Source organism: Neofelis nebulosa, chromosome 16 (genome assembly GCF_028018385.1).
Source record: "Neofelis nebulosa isolate mNeoNeb1 chromosome 16, mNeoNeb1.pri, whole genome shotgun sequence".
Classification (NCBI taxonomy): domain Eukaryota; kingdom Metazoa; phylum Chordata; class Mammalia; order Carnivora; family Felidae; genus Neofelis; species Neofelis nebulosa.
Window position 1 is genome coordinate 19,431,527 of NC_080797.1, and position 19,119 is coordinate 19,450,645.

General features: G+C 59.1%; 1 protein-coding gene across 3 annotated transcripts; it reads left to right on the plus strand.

Moving 5' to 3' along the window:
- Positions 1–535: 535 nt before the first annotated feature.
- On the plus strand, positions 536–18,583 carry HID1 (HID1 domain containing). 3 transcript variants are annotated; one of them, XM_058702539.1, is made up of 19 exons: positions 536–735; positions 6,006–6,155; positions 6,687–6,857; positions 7,397–7,513; positions 8,109–8,215; positions 8,483–8,599; positions 9,934–10,156; positions 10,337–10,393; positions 11,209–11,349; positions 11,537–11,627; positions 11,849–12,000; positions 12,106–12,184; positions 14,051–14,215; positions 15,167–15,394; positions 15,734–15,840; positions 16,345–16,425; positions 17,023–17,114; positions 17,262–17,420; positions 17,687–18,583. In XM_058702539.1, exons 1-19 carry the CDS (start codon positions 670–672, stop codon positions 17,748–17,750), a joined length of 2,367 nt encoding a protein of 788 aa, XP_058558522.1. In that variant the 5' UTR covers positions 536–669; the 3' UTR covers positions 17,751–18,583. The 3 variants fall into 3 exon arrangements, with proteins under 3 accessions (XP_058558522.1, XP_058558523.1, XP_058558524.1); XM_058702540.1 differs by having other exon boundaries at positions 7,397–7,510; XM_058702541.1 differs by having other exon boundaries at positions 7,400–7,513.
- The last annotated feature ends 536 nt before the right edge of the window (positions 18,584–19,119 follow it).

The following is a 19,119-nucleotide window of genomic DNA, read 5'->3' on the forward strand; positions in this document are numbered from 1 at the left end:
AAAGGAGTTGTGGGACCTGGGGGACCCTCCCACTCTCATCAGGCCAGGGAGCTGCTTTTCTGGAGCCTGGGGCTTGTGGCTGGAAAAAAGCGGGGCTGTCTGGTGATGTGGGTTTGACAGGTCAAATAAAAGGGAACCAGGAAAGCAAATACCGAGGGAGGGAAAAAAAAAGGAATGGGGAGAATCGGGATTGACAAGGAAGAAACTCAAAGGAGAGGGCTTCCTGGGAAAGTATGGGCCCAGAGTTGCGTGGGACCAATGGTGAGGATGGGGGCAGGGAATGGGAGGCTGGGAGGGTTGCGGGCCCTGGCGGCCGAGTGGAAATGGGAGAGCTGGAACAGGGACAGCGCTCTGAAGCCGAAGGGAGGACGCAGAGGTACGGGGTCCGGGGGAGCAGGACGCCTGGAGTGTATGGCGACAGCGGATCCGAGGGGGAGACTCCCGGCTCACGCAGCGGGCGGGGCGGGGCGCGGCAGGTGCGGGGGCGGAGCCACGTGAGGGCGGAGCCAAGCGGGGAGGAGCCTGGAGGGGGCGGGGCCGACGCCGGGCCCGCAGGCGGGGTGCGCCGCTCCTCTTCTGCGAGAGCAGCGGGGGCCGCGGAGCTGGAGCCGGAGCCCGGGCCGGGGCGGGAGTCGGGGCCGGGGCCGGGCCGGAGCGGGCTCCAGCGATATGGGGTCGGCCGACTCTAAGCTGAATTTCCGAAAGGCGGTGATCCAGCTCACCACCAAGACGCAGGTGCGACCGGGGCCCTGGCCTCCCCACCCACCTGCCGGGCTGGGGGCTGGGCAGGGCCGGGGGCTGCGCGAACTTGGCTTGTCAGGAGATGGGGGACCGGCTGGCCTGCAGGGTGACGCTGAAGCCAGGGCCGGAGTGGGACCCTTGGCCTGTAGCCCAAGGCTTCATCCCCTAGCCCTAGTCCCTCACCCCCAGCCTCCTCTCCCGGGAATATCCCTCTATCCGCAGCCGCTGTTGCCACCTTAGGCTGACGTGTGCCTACTCCCAGAGCCGGCATCGCTGCTGTCCGCCACCTGTCCCGCCCCCTCCCCCCACCCCACCCCTGCTCCCGCCCCTCCAGCCTCGCATCTCCAGCTTCCCCCCCCTTCCCGCCCCCATCCACCTCCCTGCTCCCCTCCCTGCCCCTCGGTGCCCGAGGTTCCCAGACGCACAGACCCTGGCTGATTCAATGCAAACAAAGCCGGGCCGGCGCCTGCCGGGTCGGGGAAAACAGCTGGTGCGCGCTGGTAGCGGCCTCTCTGGGCCCAGGTCGATGTCCACAGCAAGGGAAGGCCCGGGTCTTCCTGAGAACGTGCAAAGAGTGGCGGGCAGCACTGCAGCCTAGCAAAGAGACCTGTTCCCAGGCCCATGAAGTCCGGTTTCCCAGCTGGGAATCACTGCTCCAGGGGGCTCCTCCTCTGAGGCCCAGCGGTGGGGATGGCTGTGTTTTCAGGTACCCTCTGTTTTCTGGGTCAGGGCTGACAACCCTCCAAGTTGTCTTTGACTGGCTGGTGTGGGGCCTGGAGATGTCTTTCAGCCTAGTCCATGCCTGCACACTCCCCTGAATTCACAAGTGGCACAGGGATCACCTCCTTGCCCCCAACATATAGGACCTGGCCCCAGCAAGGCTGCTTCTCTGCCTACCCCTTCTCTCCTTACCCCTTGAACCAGGCTGCCCTGGCTACAGAGATGCCCAGCCTTGATTCTGCAGATCCCCCACTTTCAAGGGAGTCAGGACTTGCTACTGTCTGGGACTTTCCTCTTACCCTTACCCCCAAGGGCTCTCTCTTGCTCATGGCAGTTAGAGTGGGACTGAGGGAGGCATCTCCCCACAGCCAGCTGGTCACAGCTCCAGAGGCTGGGCCTCTCGTCTTATACTCTCTCATTCCCACGAGAGATAGGTCAGGTGCCTGGCAAATGCCCAGGGCCTCTGGACAGTCCAGACCCAGCTAAGAGGCATTTGATAGAAACCAGATTTGCTTCTCAGCCACTTCCCTGATGGCTCCTGATTCATTCTAGCACTTGGCTTTTTGGGGATGGGGCTTCTAGGTCTATGGGTGGGAAGTGGGCCAGTCCCTCTGTGTGGGGCCACAGGGAGAGGAGGGAGGGAGGCAGACTCCCATGTTTACCTACCAGGGGAAGGAAACACCTTGTTGGAGGAATGAACTATGGGCTGTTGGCTCAGCAGGCAGGGTCCTTTGCCAGACCAGCAGGACTAGCTCAGCCAGGTCCCAAAGGATCTGGGTAGATTAGATTCCTACCTGCGCTGGCCCTCTCCCCAAAATACAGTGTGCCCATGGCTTTCCCAGCCCTGTTATGGAGCTGGCTGCGATGCTACTGTCCCATTTCCCAGCTGAGGACAGTGAGTTGGCTTGGGTCAAGACTGGAGCCGGAGACCAGCCTGGGTCTCCCTCCAGAGAGGCCCTGCAGGTGGGAAGGGACCTGGGGTGGCCTGAGGGAGAGACCCTGAAGCCTCCGGTCCTGCAGAGTGACTTGGCTTGGGCAGCTGGGGAGTGAAGACCAGATCCCAGTTGGTTGTTCCAGACCTTGCCACTCAGAATCCCCAAGGAGACTCAGGCCAGTGGTTCACAGGGTGTCCTCCAGTCTCAGATCCTTAGAGGCTGTGCTGTGAACACAGATGTTTGTTCTGGGCCACAGACAAGCCGACCCAGCACCTTTTCCTGTGGCGTGGACATGAGCCACCACTGCTGGGCCTTCCCTGTCTTCCTGCACTGCATCCTGTTTTCTTCCTGCCCTGGGCTAGGCCCGACCCTGGTCCTGAGACTTAGCAATTTGGGCTGTGTTTCCTGAACCTTCCCTAGGATGGGTGGGGCGCTAGAAGGAGGACCTTCCTGGACCCGGAACCCTCCCCTAGATCCTGCCTTTTTGGAGATTCTCTCTGTAGGCCAGGTGAAACCTGGTGGGTCCATGTTTACGTGTGTGCACATATATGTGCGTGTGAATCTGTGGTGACACGGTCCTCCAGGACAGGTCACCCTTAGCAGACTAGAGCACTTGTGGTCCTTCCTTCCCTCTCACCCCCAGCAAGTTGAAAAGATGTAGCTGGGCCCCTAAGCTGGTGGGGGGTCTGGCCTGAGCAGATGTTGGCAAAACCGGGCTAAGAATATCTGGTTTCCCACCAGGGTAGTTCAGTTCCTATGCCCTGGCAGCAAGAGCGTTCCTACCTCCAGCAAAAATACTCTTTTCAAAAAAGACTGGCTTGGACTCTAGAAGCTTCCACAAGTTGTGTGGAGCCCAGCTTAGGTAACTGGGACCGGAGCTAAGCTGTGTTTCTCCCCTCAGAAGCCTGAGAGGCTCCAGTGACCCTGGCCAATACCCATAGTATCAGGCCAGCCTGGGGTAGCCAGGTGATGGTGACCAAGCTGAAGCCAGGTGATGGTGACCGAGCCGCAATGGGAGCCAGAGAGCTGGGACTCTCTTCTGCTTCTTGGTTGGACTAGCCTGGGGCCTCCTAAGTTTCCTTCTAAGTCTCTCTCCTCATTTTGAATTCAGTCCCTAGGTGATACTTGCCTGATGAACTGGGCCAGAGGTCAAGTCCACTGGTGCTCAGATGAGTTTCTGCCCCTTTAAGGGGGTAGTAACCACCTGGGTGGTGGGGAAAGTGTCAGAGATGGGGGCTTCCCAGAGGTGCTCCCAGGTTTTCTAGGATGTCCTTCCCCACCCCCATCCTGGTCACCCACACTGTGTGTGTGTGTGGGGGGGGGGAGGGTTGTGGCATCCTGTGACTCCAGTGACTGTCAGAGGGCTGTCCTGGCTGAGGGCAGGAGGGCCAGCAAACCCCAGCCCCAGGGCCCCTCCTTTGGCCTTTGTTCTTCTCCCCCAGCTAACTTGCTCTACCAGTTCTGAGACTGAGCAGGCCCTGGTACCAGGCCTGGCCTGAGGGCCATGGCCACGTGCTGTCCCCCAAGTGCTCTCCTGTAACTTGGAAGGTGGGGGGTGCTGCTGAGGGAGTGGGCCAGGGTACACGTGGACCTTGGTGAGGCTTTCTACCCGACCCGGAGCTTGGACAGCCCCACTGGTGCTCAGCCCTGCCCAGGGACTAGATTGAAGCGATCTCTAGGACTAATGATGGCCTTTCCCTGAACAAATATTGGCTGAACATCTGCCATATGCCCCAAGTGCAGGGTCAAGGAAACAGGGCTGGTGGGCTAATGGGGCCTTGAGGCAGGTGCATTGAGACCCTGGAGTCAGGGCCTATGATGAGTGACTGAGGGTGGGGAGCAGGGTTCCAAGGTGGAAACAATCCTGTCTGGATCTAGAGCTTTGGGAGAATTCTTAGAAGAAGGGGATTCAGAGGACGGAGTTATTTTTAAATTTTATATATATATATATATATATATATATATATATATATATATATATATATATATATATATATTGATGGTAAGAGTAATGCACACTGTGTGTGGATTTGTGTGGTAGCAGGGCATTTGTCAGCGCTTTCAGAGAAGGGAGAAGGCTGGGTTGATGGAGCAACCAGGGTCTCTTGTGGGAGCTGCTGTTCAGAGGGTGCCTCGGACACCCTGGCCCTCAGCAGGCGAACATTCAAAAGGAAAAAGTAGTGATACGTGCGCTTGCCAAAAAATATCAGTTAAAAAATAAAAACCACCCGGAGAGTTAATCTCTGAACATTCTGTCATTTTCTTCTAGGCTTTTATTGCTGTATAATTTAGCAAAGATTGTGACCACCTTGTAGTTAGTTTTTACCTTATCTTTTCCACACAGTGTTGTACGGTGAGTGTTTTTCATTCATTAACACTCCTTGGGAACACGGTTCTGGTGGTTTGCATAATAACCTGTTATATGGAAGTGTCTTAACTTTTTGAGTGTTCCCTGATTGTTGGCTAGTTAGGTCGATTCCAACTTCTCACTATTATCAACCATAGCACGTCAGTGAGCATCCTTATACGTGCACCTGTCTGATCATTTCTTTAGGGTTTCTAGAAGTGGAATTGATGATTCAAATTGGTGCCCTCTGTGAACTGCCTATGTGATTCAAAATGCACAACTGTGTTTAAGGTGTGTCACTTCCCTAGGACCAGTGGGACTTTGGCATGTGCTAGAAGGGTGGGCATGCGGGGAAGAGGGGACAGTCCGAGCAAAGGCAAAGAGAAGTTGTGACAGGGTTGTGTCATAGGGATAGTACATACTGGTGTGTGTGCGTCTGTGTACAATATGTGTGTGTGTGCATACGTGTGTAGATACGTGTGCACACATGTGTGCACGCATGTAGGTATGTTAGGTCAGATCTTGGCTGACTGTCTGGCCCAGGTATGGACTCAGTCCTGCAGGCAGTGGGGAGCCCTAAAGGTCTCTGGAGGGAACAGTGCCTTCGGTGCTGTGCTTTGAACATGGGTTGGGGGCAGTGTGGAGGCAGGATTGAGGAGATAAATTTGGAGGTGGGGCCCTGGCAAGAGTGGACTGAGCTGCGGTGCTGGCAGTGAGTGCTGAGAGGAGCAGGGGCAATCAGAGAGCCATGCGGGTTGACTCCTTTAGACTCGGGTGCGCCGGGAGAGGGTGGAAGCCGGGGCCGAGGGGAGACGGTGAGGCTGGGCTTAGGCGAAATGATCATCCATCGATCATCCATCGTCTTGTCTTCTTCCTTGGGGAGGGGCATGACCTGGGTCTGGTCCCCAGGCATTTGACCTAGCAGCTTGGCCTGGGGAGGTCCCCAGGTGGGGAGGCCCTGCCAGAGGAGGACGGTGAGTTTCCCTGTCCCTCAGGGACTGAGTTAGGCTTTGGCTGCCGAACTCAGTGCCCGGCTGACCTCTGGCATCCGCACCAAGTGTCTCCAGCCTGCCTGTGCCAGCCCGGGCTCGTGATGGCTGAAGCATGGCCCCCACATGGGAGGGCTCCTGGGCACCAGCAGGGATGGCACAAGGGGACCGTGGCTTCCTTGCTGGGGCTCCTTTGGCTACAGACTGGTCAAACTGTGGGCCTGTCGGCAAGGGATAGTGTAATCACTCTGGACACACTGGGTCCCCCCACAGCCTGTGGAAGCCACCGATGATGCCTTTTGGGACCAGTTCTGGGCGGACACGGCCACCTCGGTGCAGGATGTCTTTGCCCTGGTGCCAGCGGCAGAGATCCGGGCTGTGCGGGAGGAGTCACCCTCCAACCTGGCCACTCTGTGCTACAAGGTGAGCGCAAGGTACCCCGTCCCTCGCTGCCACTCCCTGCTGGGCCATTTCCCACCCTCCCAGGGGGGCGCGGAAGCTGGCCCAGCCCTGGGGACCTAGAGAGCAGGTCCCCATGACATCCCGCCTGCCCAGTTCTGGGCAGTCTCAGGGTGGCACCCACCTGGACCCGCTGGCTGGGCTCTGGCAGGGAAGTGATCCTGGCACCCACTCCCTGTGAGGGCTTCCTCCGGCCCCCACCTTGCTGAGCACCTTCCCACACATCCACTTATTCGGCTCATCCTGTGTGGTGGACGCTGTTACTGTCACCATTTTACAGATGACGAGACAGATTCAGACAGGTGGTCACTTAGCAAGGTCTCAGCCGGTGAGCGGCGGGCTGGGCTCTCCAGTGAGGCTGCTCTCTGGGCCACTTCCCGTCCCCCTGGGCTGACTGAGCCAGTCTGCCTCTACCCCTCCAAAGCCTGGAGTGACCCCAAGTGTCAGAGCCCCACTCCCCACCCTTCTAGTGTACCCCTCTGCGTGTCCCCACAGGCCGTGGAGAAGCTGGTGCAGGGAGCGGAGAGCGGCTGCCATTCGGAGAAGGAGAAGCAGATCGTTCTGAACTGCAGCCGGCTTCTCACCCGTGTGCTGCCCTACATCTTTGAGGACCCTGACTGGAGGGGCTTCTTCTGGTCCACAGTGCCTGGGGCAGGGCGAGGAGGGGTCTGTGGGCCTGGCTGTGGGGCTGGGTGGGAGGTGACGGGGAGACAGGGAGAGAACCCCTTTGGGGTTGGTCATATTCCTCCAAATCTCTTGTGGCGTTTGGGAAGTACGAGAGTAGGCGAGTAGGGGGTGCTACCGAGGAGGGGGCTTCTCCCACAGGGGTCTCTGCCCCTGCAGCTGGGCAGATGTGGGGCAGGGAAGTTGGGCACTTGCCCTCCCTGGCTGCCCCCTCCCGGGCCGAGGACAGGACCCCAGTGATTCCCAGCAGGCCTGACGCTCTAGAGTTTTAGGGACCTGGCCTGGCTCCTCCCAGTCAGTGGGGAGGGTTCTTCCTCCCAGGGTCCCAGCCCTGCTCCTGCTCTGGCCCCCTTCTGCCTAAGGAGGTTTGAGGTGATCGGGAATCCACTTCCTTTCTCTTCTGCCTCTACCTTCATCCCACCGCCCATGGGTGCCTGCCTGGGCGCAGATCCCAACCGCCTTCTGGGGCCACCTCTCCTTGGCCAGCGACCACTGAGGGGGCCTACATGTTATGTCCCTAGCAGGGAGAGGACGACGACGAGAATGCCCGGCCCTTGGCTGAGTCCTTGCTTCTGGCCATCGCTGACCTTCTCTTCTGCCCGGATTTCACTGTCCAGAGCCACCGCAGGAGCACTGTGGTGAGAGCCCCCCAGTCTTCCACCCCCCAGACCGGGGAGGGCTCTGGTCCTGGGTTGGGGCTGGTTGAAGTTCCCTGGGGCGGGACGCTGTGAGGGCAGGGGCTGCTCTGGGAGAGCCGGGCGGGTCTGGGAAGGGCTGGTGGCTGGTACAGCTGGAGAGGAGCCAGCTGGTGCCTGGCCCTGCCCCCTGTATCCGGGAGGCTGGCACAAGCACCCATTGTCCTCGCCTAGGCAGTGGGTGGGGGGTGTGGGGCTTGGACGGAGGAGGTCTGGCCCTCTCACTTCCTGGGGGCCCGTGGACTCGACCTTGAGTGTTCTCTGCCCCCCCACCCCCACGCACCACCAGGTGCACCCAATTCCGTTCCCTTCCCGCCCCCTCTCTCTCTCCCTGCCTCAAGCTGGACCGAGCAAGTAAAAGAACCAGAGGAGAAAAATGAGCTTTCAAGAACATTAATTTCTTCCCTTGGGCATTATCACCTGGGGCATTTTGAGGATCTGTCTTTAGGATAATATGAGGGTCTCTGCCCCCAGGGATGACAATGGGGGGTCTTGATCACTCACTCCCAGCCTGATCACTCTCTGACCGTGTCCCCAGGACTCGGCAGAGGATGTCCACTCTCTGGACAGCTGTGAATACATCTGGGAGGCTGGCGTGGGCTTTGCTCACTCTCCCCAGCCCAACTACATTCATGACGTGAACCGGTGAGCTTTGGTTGGACCCGGAGCCCACAGTGTGGCTGGACCCCAGGCCTTCCCCCCGACTCCCCGGCTCAGAGAGGGAACCGCGCATGGGGTCTTTCAAGGAGACCCTGTCCACTTGGGACCCGACATCAATCTGATAGAAATAACGTGGGGTCATTACTTTTCGTGGACTTGAGCTGGGGCCGGGCAGGGTGGGCAAGCCCTCCTACGGGAGAATTGCCATCCTCAGGTACTGAACCCCCTGCCGTAACCCCCCCCCCGCCTAAGGATGGAGCTATTGAAACTGCTGCTGACATGCTTCTCTGAGGCCATGTACCTGCCCCCAGCTCCGGACAGTGGCAGTACCAACCCGTGGGTGCAGTTCTTTTGTTCCACGGAGAACAGGTGAGGGGCCCTGGCCTTTCTTTCCATTCTTCTGGTTCCAGGCAGCTGGGAGAGGAGGCTGCTCTCCAGCCCCGAGTCTTAGTTGAGGGGAGGTGCTGCCCCCTGGTGGTGATGGCTTGTAATGTACCTGCCACACGTTGTGCTCTCAAAGTCCAAGGTCCCAACTGGGGGGGGGGGGGGGGGTAGGGGAATGGTGCCTGGGTCCTCCATCTAGAGCTGTGCTGTCCCGTAGAAATATAACGCCAACCGCATATGCAAGTCGAACATTTCCAGTAGTGACAGTAAAAGAATAAAAAAGAAACAGGTGGACTTAATTCTAATATTTCATTTAACCGAATATATCCAAAATACTACTACCATTTAGCATGTAACCAGTGTGCAGAATTATTGAGAGGTTTTACATTCCCTTCATGCTAAGTTTTCAACATTCGCCGTGTAGTTTATACTTACATCTGCATTCAGACCAGCCACGTTGTAAACTCTCAACGGCTACACGTGGCTTGTATCCAGCAGTGCCACTGAAGAGTGGCTGGGGAGAAGGCATCATGAAATACCCCGAAGGATGGGGAAGCCTGGCCCACATGGGGGCGTCCCTGGGCTCTGGGGGCACATGGTGGGACTTAGCAGCTACACATGCTGTGCAGAGCTGTGCCCAGGATGGTGCAGGCAGCTCAGGAGGCTCCCTGAGGGGAAGCCCCTCACCCTGTGGGACCCCAGCCCATTTTTTGAAGTCCCAAGGGAGGGTATCTGCCTCTCAAAGACCTGAGGGTCATTGTCAAGCCTGTAGATGGTGCAGTGCCAAGAATGGACCCTGATGTAAACTATGGGCTTTGATGATGTGTCCACGTAGGTTCGGTGTGGCAAAGAGCCGCTCTGGCGTGGGCTATCGGTAGTGCGGGAGGCTGTGCGTGTGTGGGTGCAGGGGGTACAGGGGAATCTCTGTTCCTTCCTTGTGATTTTTGCCGTGAACCTAAAACTGCTCTAAAAATAGTCTTACATTTAAAAAAAAATAAGCTTTAGCCCTTGGGAGAAAAATCTAAGGGGTATCGACACGATTTCCCATATAACTGGCCATCCCACTCTTGGTAATAAATTCCTCTGTGCTTGGCCCAGCCTGGCCTGGGTTCTGGATGCAGGCAAGGACAAGGCGGGGTGTCTCTCTTAACTCAGGAGGGGATCAGCCTGGTTCTGTAATCTGGCTCCCAGCCTAGGGCGAGCGCCGGAACACTTGTGGAACGAGGGGGTGGCCTGGCTGACCCTCCTGCGTGGCCACCTGGGAGGTGGACGAGGGCTGGTCTCGTGGTCTCCACAGCCTCGCCCCTCCTCTGCCGCAGACACGCCCTGCCCCTGTTTACTTCCCTCCTCAACACCGTGTGTGCCTATGACCCTGTGGGCTACGGGATCCCCTACAACCACCTGCTCTTCTCCGACTACCGGGAACCCCTGGTGGAGGAGGCTGCCCAGGTGCTCATTGTCACCTTGGACCATGACAGTGCCACCAGCGCCAGCCCCACCGTGGACGGCACCACGACAGGCACTGCCATGGATGACGCGGACGTAAGGATGGGAGTGGGGGGAGGGCAGCTGGCCCTGCCAGGCTCGGGGCACTCTCTTTAGCAGAGCTGGGCAAGGGATACCCGGTGGGCACCTCGTGGTGAGCCTGGGGATGTCTGAGGGAGCCCTGGGGTAGGGGCAAGGGTGAAGCCACCCGCTTATCCCAGGCTCCACTCTTGGCAGCCTCCAGGACCTGAGAACCTGTTTGTGAACTACCTGTCCCGCATCCATCGTGAAGAGGTGAGTTGAACACTCCTCTTGCTCCGGTGGATTCTCAATGCCCACCCCCCACAATGGTTATGGCCTTGCAGGGGGGCGAGGGGTTGGAGACGAGATGGGGTAGGGGGAGTCCTGACCCCTACAGGAAGGAACCAGGGTCCCTGTGGACTTGGCCACCCCTGGTGAAACTGTGATGGCAGGACTTCGAGGGTTTTGAGATGCAGAAAAGGGCTGATGGCCTCAACTGGGTAAGGACAACTGGGCAGGCTTCCAGGAGGGGGTGGCTCTGAGGTCAGGTTTTGGTCAGGGGAATGACAGTGGCCTTAGAGGCCAGGCAGACCTGAGTTCTTGTGTCCTGGGACCTTGGGGGAGGTTCTTGTGTTCCCAGAGCACTGGCTTCTGCGGCTGTAACATGGAAACAGTAACTGCCCCCTTGCCTTGTTGAGAGGATTTCTTGTAGCGGGTGCTGAGTGAGTGACCGCTCTTTGAGAATAGTAGAGTGTGCCTCCGGTGTGACAGGGCGATGGGGAGGGGTGGGGGCACAGCATCGGTTAACACAGAGTCCAGTTCAGAGTGTGGGTGTGGGGGGTCACTAAGAGCAGCCTTGCTCGGGGACAGGGGAGCCTGTGGTCTGGGGGAGGGGCAGGAATTCCTTCCAGACGTGCCCTGGACTCAGCTTCCTGAGGGGCCTGCATCAGGACAGCTATTGATGACAGAACCTGGGCCTTTCAGGCTCTAGAGGTGGGACCAGGCTCCGGGGGAATGAGGAGGCGTTTGTGGGGAAGCCGCAGCCACAGAGGGCTGGACTGGACAGGTTCCCGCTGTCCCCCACTCAGGACTTTCAGTTCATCCTCAAGGGCATAGCCCGGCTACTCTCCAACCCTCTGCTCCAGACCTATTTGCCCAACTCCACCAAGAAGATCCAGTTCCATCAGGAGCTGCTGGTCCTCTTCTGGAAGCTCTGTGACTTCAATAAGGTGGGCTGGCCTCGGGGACCTGGCCTGGCGGGCAGCGGTCTCCCCTGAGATGGGGAGCGGCCACTCTGGATAGCCCAGGGTTGGGGACAGTGTCTGGGGACACCCCCAGGATGGGGAGGGGGTGGGGCAGAGCTGTCTCCCCCCTGACCCTGCCCACCTGTCCCCCCCTCCCCCCCCCCCCCCCCAGAAATTCCTCTTCTTTGTGCTGAAGAGCAGTGATGTGCTGGACATCCTGGTCCCCACCCTCTATTTCCTCAATGATGCCCGAGCGGATCAGTGTAAGGCTGGGGGCGGGCATGAGATCCCGGGGGGGGGGGGGGGCTTCCTTGTAGAGGGGTGGGTCGGGCCGGTCAGTGCTGCCCCCCGGGAGCTCAGGCTTGGGGCTCTGACCTCCCAGAAGGGACTTCTTCCTGGGCTTCTGAGATGGGTCTCTGCCCCGGGCTCCCTTCCTCCCCTCCGCACCCTGTGTGGTGACTTCTCTCATTACCGCCTGCCGCAGCTCGGGTGGGCCTGATGCACATCGGAGTCTTCATCCTGTTGCTTCTGAGCGGCGAGCGGAACTTTGGGGTGCGGCTCAACAAGCCCTACTCAGTGCGCGTGCCCATGGACATCCCGGTCTTTACCGGTACCCACGCAGACCTGCTCATTGTGGTGAGGGGCCTCCCTCAGCCAGGGCCTGGGGACGGGGGGATGTCCTTTTGGCCCAGGCTGGAGGTGGAGGGGACCCCACGGCCACCCCTCTGCCTCCTCGTACAGGTATTCCACAAGATCATCACCAGCGGTCACCAGCGGCTGCAACCCCTCTTCGATTGCCTGCTCACCATCGTGGTCAACGGTAGGGGGGCTGGGAGCTCGCCTTCCCAGTGCTCACCACCAGGTGGCGCCTGGCCACGGGCTGACCGGCCGTGCCTCCCTGGCTCAAACCCCTCCCTTCCGATAGCAGTATGATGGTAGCTTCCTTTACACTGGTCAATTTTCTAGTAGCCACATTAAAAACAACAACAACAACAGCAACAACAACAAAACAGAAGCAGGTGACAATAATTTTATAATATATTTTATGTAATCCACTCTATCCAAAATACCATCATCTCAACATATAATTATACCCCATGCAAATTATTAGGATATACATTTCTTAATTTTTAAAATTTACTTATTTATATAAAAGTTTTAAAATGTTTATTTTTGAGAGAGAGAGAGAGAGAGAGAGAGAGAGACAGAGCGTGAGCAGGGGAATGGGCAGACAGAGAGGGAGACACAGAATCCAAAGCAGGCACTAGGCACTGAGCTGGCAGCACAAAGCCTGATACGGGACTTGAACCCAACAAACTTGGGATCATGACCTGAGCTGAAGTCAGACATTTAACCAACTGAGCCACCCAAGCGCTCCTTAAATTTATTTATTTTTGAGAGAGAGAGAGAGAGAGAGAGAGAGAGGAAAAAACAAAACAAAACAAAAAAACCCGAACGAGCGGGGGAGGGGCAGAGAGAGGGGGATAGAGAGAATCTGGAGCAGGCTTTGTGCTTTCAGCAATATCACAAACCGTGAGATCATGACCTGAGCCAAACTAAAAAATCAGAGCCACGCAGGCGCCCCCCCAAATTATTGGGGTATTTTATATTCTTTTTCACATCCAGTCTCCAAAATCTTGTGTATTTCACATGTGCAGCACATCTCGGTTAGAAGTAGCTTTGTTTCAAGTGTTTAATGGCCACAAACAGCTTGTGGTGACTGTGCTGGACAGCACGGATTTGGACAGTGTGGTCTCAGGGCGTCAGGATGTGCCCCAGCCTCCCGCGAGGACTGCAGACCCCTGTGTCCCAGGGGAGGGGCTCAGGCTGGCTGGCGTGCCGGGCCCAGGAAGCAGGGTGGCTGTGGGCTGAGGCAGGATGACTTATGTGCGGCTGACTTTTGGAGAGGACGTCTTGGGAGGGAGTGGACTGGACTCCAGAGTTGATGGGCCGGAGCTGGGCCCTGGGGGCCCCTAGGTGCACCCTGAGCTCTAGGGCCAGAACCGCACCTTCCCTTACTGGTTCACTCCCCGGCTCTGTTTCACACATTTTAACTGAGCACTGTCTAAGTGTAGCTGCTTCTGAGAAATGCATTTGTGAACGAGAAAGCCACCGTCCCCACCCCAGCCTGGTGAGGGAGAAAGACACGAGACAAAGAAGCTCACAGATCGATATATGGCTTCATGCCATGCACAGTGCTTTATCTCTGACTCCCCTCACAGGCCCTGCAAAAAATAAGTTTCTAATTATGCTTGGAGTATCCGTTTCATATTCCAGAAAGACTCACGGATCCTGAGTTTGTATCCCTGCTCAATCATTTTATAACGGGGAACTTTGGGCAAGTTTACAAACCTCTCCGAGTCTGTATAAAAATGGGGACGGTTTCATCTGTGTCCGGACCCGCCCCCCCCCCGCCCCCCACCTTTCAGAGGTGTGGCGAGGAGTGGGCGAGAGGCCATGAGTGAGTGGCTCTGTGAACAGTAGGGCTGTCCCCCTGGAGTCCTGTAGAAGGCATGGCCAGTGTGGCCTTGGTCTCTGAGGACTCGTTCTTCCTGGCTTTGTGAGGGGCTTTACAGGCAAGGGGCAGGCAGGGGTTTGAAGCAGGAACATCTCGTCCTGTTCGGGCTGGGGGTGTGCAGGGAGGACTGGCGGGGGCCCCAGGAGTGAGCCAGCTCCTCCCCTGCAGTGTCCCCCTACCTCAAGAGCCTGTCCATGGTAGCTGCCAATAAGCTCCTGCACCTGCTGGAGGCCTTCTCCACCACCTGGTTCCTCTTCTCTGCTGCCCAGAATCACCACCTGGTCTTCTTCCTCCTGGAGGCCTTCAACAACATCATCCAGTACCAGTTTGATGGTGAGGCAGCAGCCCGAGCCCCTGGCCTGGGTGGGAATCAGGGCGGGCAGTGCGCAAGGACACCTTCCCGTCTAAGGAGGACACAGATCCCTGTCCCGCCGCCCCCAGTCCATGCAACATGCATTTATTAAGCACCTGCTGTATACCAAGCTCAGTGCTGGGTGGAGGGGATACGATGGAGAGCAAAGCAGAATGCTTCCCCCCCTATGGAGCTCCCAGCTGGGGATGGAGGCACGGAGGGAGGCTTTAAGAATAAATAATAACCCACAAGAAGCATTTAGCAGGGTGTCTGGTGACTTCCATATTAGTGGTTATTATTGTTTCCAAAAGGAATATTTGCACTGATTGTGAGGGAGGAATGGGGGTGGGGGAGGGTAGAAAAGCATCGTGTGGGGTGGCAGCATATGCAAAGGCCCTGGGGTGAGAGGCTGAACTGAAAGCAGAACGGTGTGGTGAGAGGCAGGACTAGAGAGCTGGATGGGGCATTGAAGGCCCAGAGCCGAGGGGATTCAGTGTGGGCAGCAGAGCACAGGCCCAGGCCATATTGTCCTTATTGTCCTTCCTTCCTGTGACCTGGCTTAGGGACGTGGTCAAAATATTGAACAGCTGGCTTGGTGTGGACGCTGACACGCTGGGCCTGCCCCACTTTGCCAGTGTTACCCCTTAGTGTGCTGGGCCGTGAGGGGGTCTGGAAGGGACTGGGGAGGGGCACGGGGGGAGCTCATCCCAGAAGCTCTTCTCCAACAATGTGACATCTCGGTATAGCCACTGCCACCCCCACTGCCGGGTGCCAGTCCTTCTGCAGCTCCGTCTCTTGGGCGCCCTGTACCCTCTCCTACCTCTGGGGTCAGACGCCCTCCTGTCCTTCAGACTCCCCCTCCCAGAAACCTGCCCGGCTGGAGGGGGAGGCGAGGGGGCCTCCCCGAGGTGAGGCGTGCTCCCTCTCTACAGGAAACTCCAACCTGGTCTACGCCATCATCCGAAAGCGCAGCGTCTTCCACCAGCTGGCCAACCTGCCCACCGACCCGCCTGCCATCCACAAGGCCTTGCAACGGCGCCGACGGACGGCTGAGCCCTTGTCCCGAACCGGCTCACAAGAGGGCGCCTCCATGGAGGGCTCCCACCCTGCCGCCCCCGCCGAGCCCGGCACTCTCAAGACCAGCCTGGTGGCCACCCCGGGTCTGGCCCTGGCGGGTGGCAGGGGGGTGTGGGTGCCTGCGTGGTTGGGGGACAGACAGGGTCTCTGGGATGTCATGCAAGCTCTGGCAAAGGGCATGGCCTGAGTTGGGAAGCCGAGGGTACGGGAATGGCTGCAGGGGTGGGGGTGAGGGTATTGGGAGGCAGAGGAGGACTAGCTTGGTTGGGGGGTGGGACTGCACCTCAGAACTGGGTGTGTGGGGGTCAGGCATGGCTTCGCTAGAGTGGGGGAAAGAGGGGGCCTCGCGGGGCCCAGCGCAGATGCTTCCTCGGAGGGGCCCCACAGCAGGTGTCCTCACACCCACCTGCCCCCACCCCCAGGCATTGACAAGCTGACGGAGAAGTCCCAGGTGTCAGAGGACGGCACCTTGCGATCCCTGGAGCCCACGTCCCAGCAGAGCTCGGCGGATGGCAGTCCCACTGCAGAGGTGGGTGACGGGGACTCCCACAGTGGGGTGAGGTTGGGACTTCCCTTTCTCCCCAGCCTCTGCGGTGGGGGCCGGGCCAGGGTGCTCTGGGATTACCTGCAACAGAGGGCAGAAACCCAGTGCCCAGGGCATCTGGGGACTGGGGGTGCTTTCGCAGACCTCTCCCTTGTTTACTGGTCCCAGGCTTAAGCCCTTGGCCTTCAGACTCCTCATCCATCAATCTTATCTGAGCTGAGCTGGCCTTTACCCGACCAGCCCAGTCAGCCCCTAGCCTGAAACCTGTCATCAGGCTGGGCTGGGTCGGGCAGGGCCTGAAACCCAGGGCAAAGGGTACTGGGCTGGGCTGTCCCCACCGTTCGGAGTGAGCCCCCCACCAAAGGGGCCAGTGTCATTGCCTCCTAGATTCCAGGCTATGGGAGGGCCTGGGAAGAAGGGCTTTCCCTCTGTCCTCTGCCCCATGCCTGCTCCCTGTACCCCTCACTCCTGTCCCTTCCCTCGGTGCAGGAGCCCGGCCAGGCATGGCGAGAGCAGCGGCGACTGTCCAGCGCGTCAGCCAGTGGGCAGTGGAGCCCAACATCGGAGTGGGTGAGGGTTTGGGCAGGTGGCTCTGAGGTGGGGGCGGGGCGGGGGCTCTTGGCCCTACAAACAGCTCAGTGAAGGCTCGGAGGGGGATGTGTCCATATCCAAGAACGAGCCTGGGAGCCAGGCTCCAGATCACTCCTTCCGGCTGGGTGACCTTGGACTCTCTGGCTGGGTTGCTTCCTCTGTCTACATTGTTCCGGAATATGCTGCAGGGTTGAACTCCAGTTGCCCACAGCGCTGGCTTCCTTACTAAGCTTTCCTTTCCAGCTTCCTCCCCCAGTTCACTTGTCCACTCCCTTGTGTGTGTCCTGTGATCACTACTAATTGTGCTTCAGTGGGGATAAACGTCCTACTTGGTCATGTCATTGTGAGGATCCAAGGGGACAGCTTTTGGCACGTAGTTTATGCTCGATGACAGGCCACAGCTCTTGCCATGAATAACCGTCAGTGTTCATGGGCCCTGCCCTGGGCCAGGCCCTTGTGGTGAGCGGGGACCCTTTCTGCCCCGGGGAGCCCGTGCTTCTGGGTCAGGGGTCAGGCCTATCCCCTCGCCGGTGGGGGCTGCTCTCCCAGCCCCAGGAACCCCCGTCCCTCCCCCAGGTTCTCTCGTGGAAGTCCAAGCTGCCACTGCAGACCATCATGAGGCTGCTTCAGGTGCTGGTTCCCCAGGTGGAGAAGATCTGCATTGACAAGTGAGGCCTGGGGAGGTGGGGGGGGAGCAGCAGGTGGGCCGGGGCGGGGCTGGGTGTGACCGGGAGCATGGGTCCCATGCTCCCCTCGACTTTCAGGGTGGGTTTCCCCGTGTGGGCACGTTGGAAACCATCCCCTCTTCCTGGCAGGGGCCTGACGGACGAGTCAGAGATCCTGAGGTTCCTGCAGCATGGCACCCTGGTGGGGCTGCTGCCCGTGCCCCACCCCATCCTCATCCGCAAGTACCAGGCCAATTCGGGCACGGCCATGTGGTTCCGCACCTACATGTGGGGCGTCATCTACCTGAGGTGGGTCTGCCCGGCGGGGGTGGGGGCGGCGGGGGTGGCGGGGACTCAGCGGTGGGGGGGGGCCTCCGCTCTGGGTCCCGGCATGGCAGTAGGCTTAATGTTGAGACGGTCAACCAGGAGGGTCTCGTCTAGTCGAGGGTGGGCTCCCACTGCCTAGGGTGGGACAGCAGGGTGGAAGGGGTTTGGGCTGTACCACGTCCTAGCTCCTCCCCAGTCTTTCCTGCAAGGCCTCCCAGCACCCCCGTGACAGCCGACTCCCTCCGCAGGAATGTGGACCCACCTGTCTGGTATGACACGGATGTGAAGCTCTTTGAGATCCAGCGGGTGTGAGGCTGGGACTGGGGGAGGGTGGGGGCCCTGGCCCCTTGATGCTCCCCTGACCCCATGTTCTGGGCTTTAAATGACCACAATCAGAGCCGGGGCTGACAGAGTGGCTGAGTCCTGGGGGGCAGGCTCTAAAGGCCCCTTGTAGCTGGGATGGTGGGGACAGGCTGTGATCAAACCCCTTTCCCTGCCCTCCCCCTCCCCCGAGGGGCATCTGGGTGGCTGTGGACTCACAGGAGCCTCCTGTCTCCAGGGCTTCAGGCCCTGGCCAGAGCCCCTGCCTCACTCTGATTCCCCCTCAAGACCCCTTTTCTGTGCTACCCACCCCCAGGGGCCACGGTGCCCTAATGGGCTGCCCTACAGGGAGCTGTGAGCTGTCCCTTAAGGCACCTGGCAGGGACAGGGGAGCCTTTCCAAGCCTCCTAACCTGGAACCACCTGGTCCAGGACCAGGCTTGCTGCTGGGGCCCAAAGGAGGAAGGACAGTGTCCGGGTCACTTGAGGAGGAGACCAGGGGCTACTAGATTGCAGAAGCCAGACTGGGGGACCTCCTGCATTTTAGGGGTTTGGAGTGGGGTGTTGAGGGTCTCCTGCTATATTCTCTCTGGTCAATGGATGTAGCCTGACTCTCTTATCCAGTAGGGGCAGAGAAGGGTGGGGAGGGAACCATTCGATCCTCCCTGCCCCCACCCGCTGCCTGGATGACTGGGGGGCGGAGGGGGCAGGATGCCACCCCTCCACCCTCCAGCTCTGGCCTCTGGGTCTCCCTCACCCTATTTGTGTCAGTACAATCTTTGCTGTGTACAATCGGCCTCTTTACACAATAAACCGTCCTCTCCATGTCCTGGCTCTTTGTGCTTGGAGGGGAGGGGCTCGGGCCATGGCTCTTGTCTTCAGGGGAGCTGGGGACTCTGTCTCCCAAAGTCAGTCCCCAGAGGGCCCTCAGCATATGCCTGGGAACCAGCATTTATCATTTTGTCGGGTGGGGAAATGGAGGCTTGCATCCTCTCACCCAGGATGCGGCCCCCTGGGCTCTGGCCACCCAGAGAAAGCGCCCAGGCAGGAGAGGACAGAGGCTTGCCTCCCAGCCTTCTGCACAGCCCCCAGGGGCTGTGCTGGTCCCAGGAAGCCACCAAAACAGCACTGGGGGCCCCTGGGGCTGCGGCCCTGTGCCTGGCAGTGCCCAGCATCATGGGGAGGGGCCCAGAGGCCTGCAAAGCCTGGGCTGCCCTCCCTGAGCCTCACCCTGGGCTTCACCTGGGGCCCGGCCCACTGTTTGCACTGGGCTCAGGGTGATGGATGGGCCGTCAGCGCCTCTGCCCCTTCCACCCAGTGGCTCAGAGGATCCAGCGGGCCAGAGGCTGCAGTCCCTGTGC

Coding starts and splice junctions, on each gene's coding strand:
- HID1 (XM_058702539.1), top strand. CDS start 670: ATGGGGTCGGCCGACTCTAAGCTGAATTTCCGAAAGGCGGTGATCCAG. Junction 10,394..11,208: donor CCCGCATCCATCGTGAAGAG/GTGAGTTGAACA, acceptor TCCCCCACTCAG/GACTTTCAGTTCATCCTCAA. Junction 11,350..11,536: donor AGCTCTGTGACTTCAATAAG/GTGGGCTGGCCT, acceptor CCCCCCCCCCAG/AAATTCCTCTTCTTTGTGCT.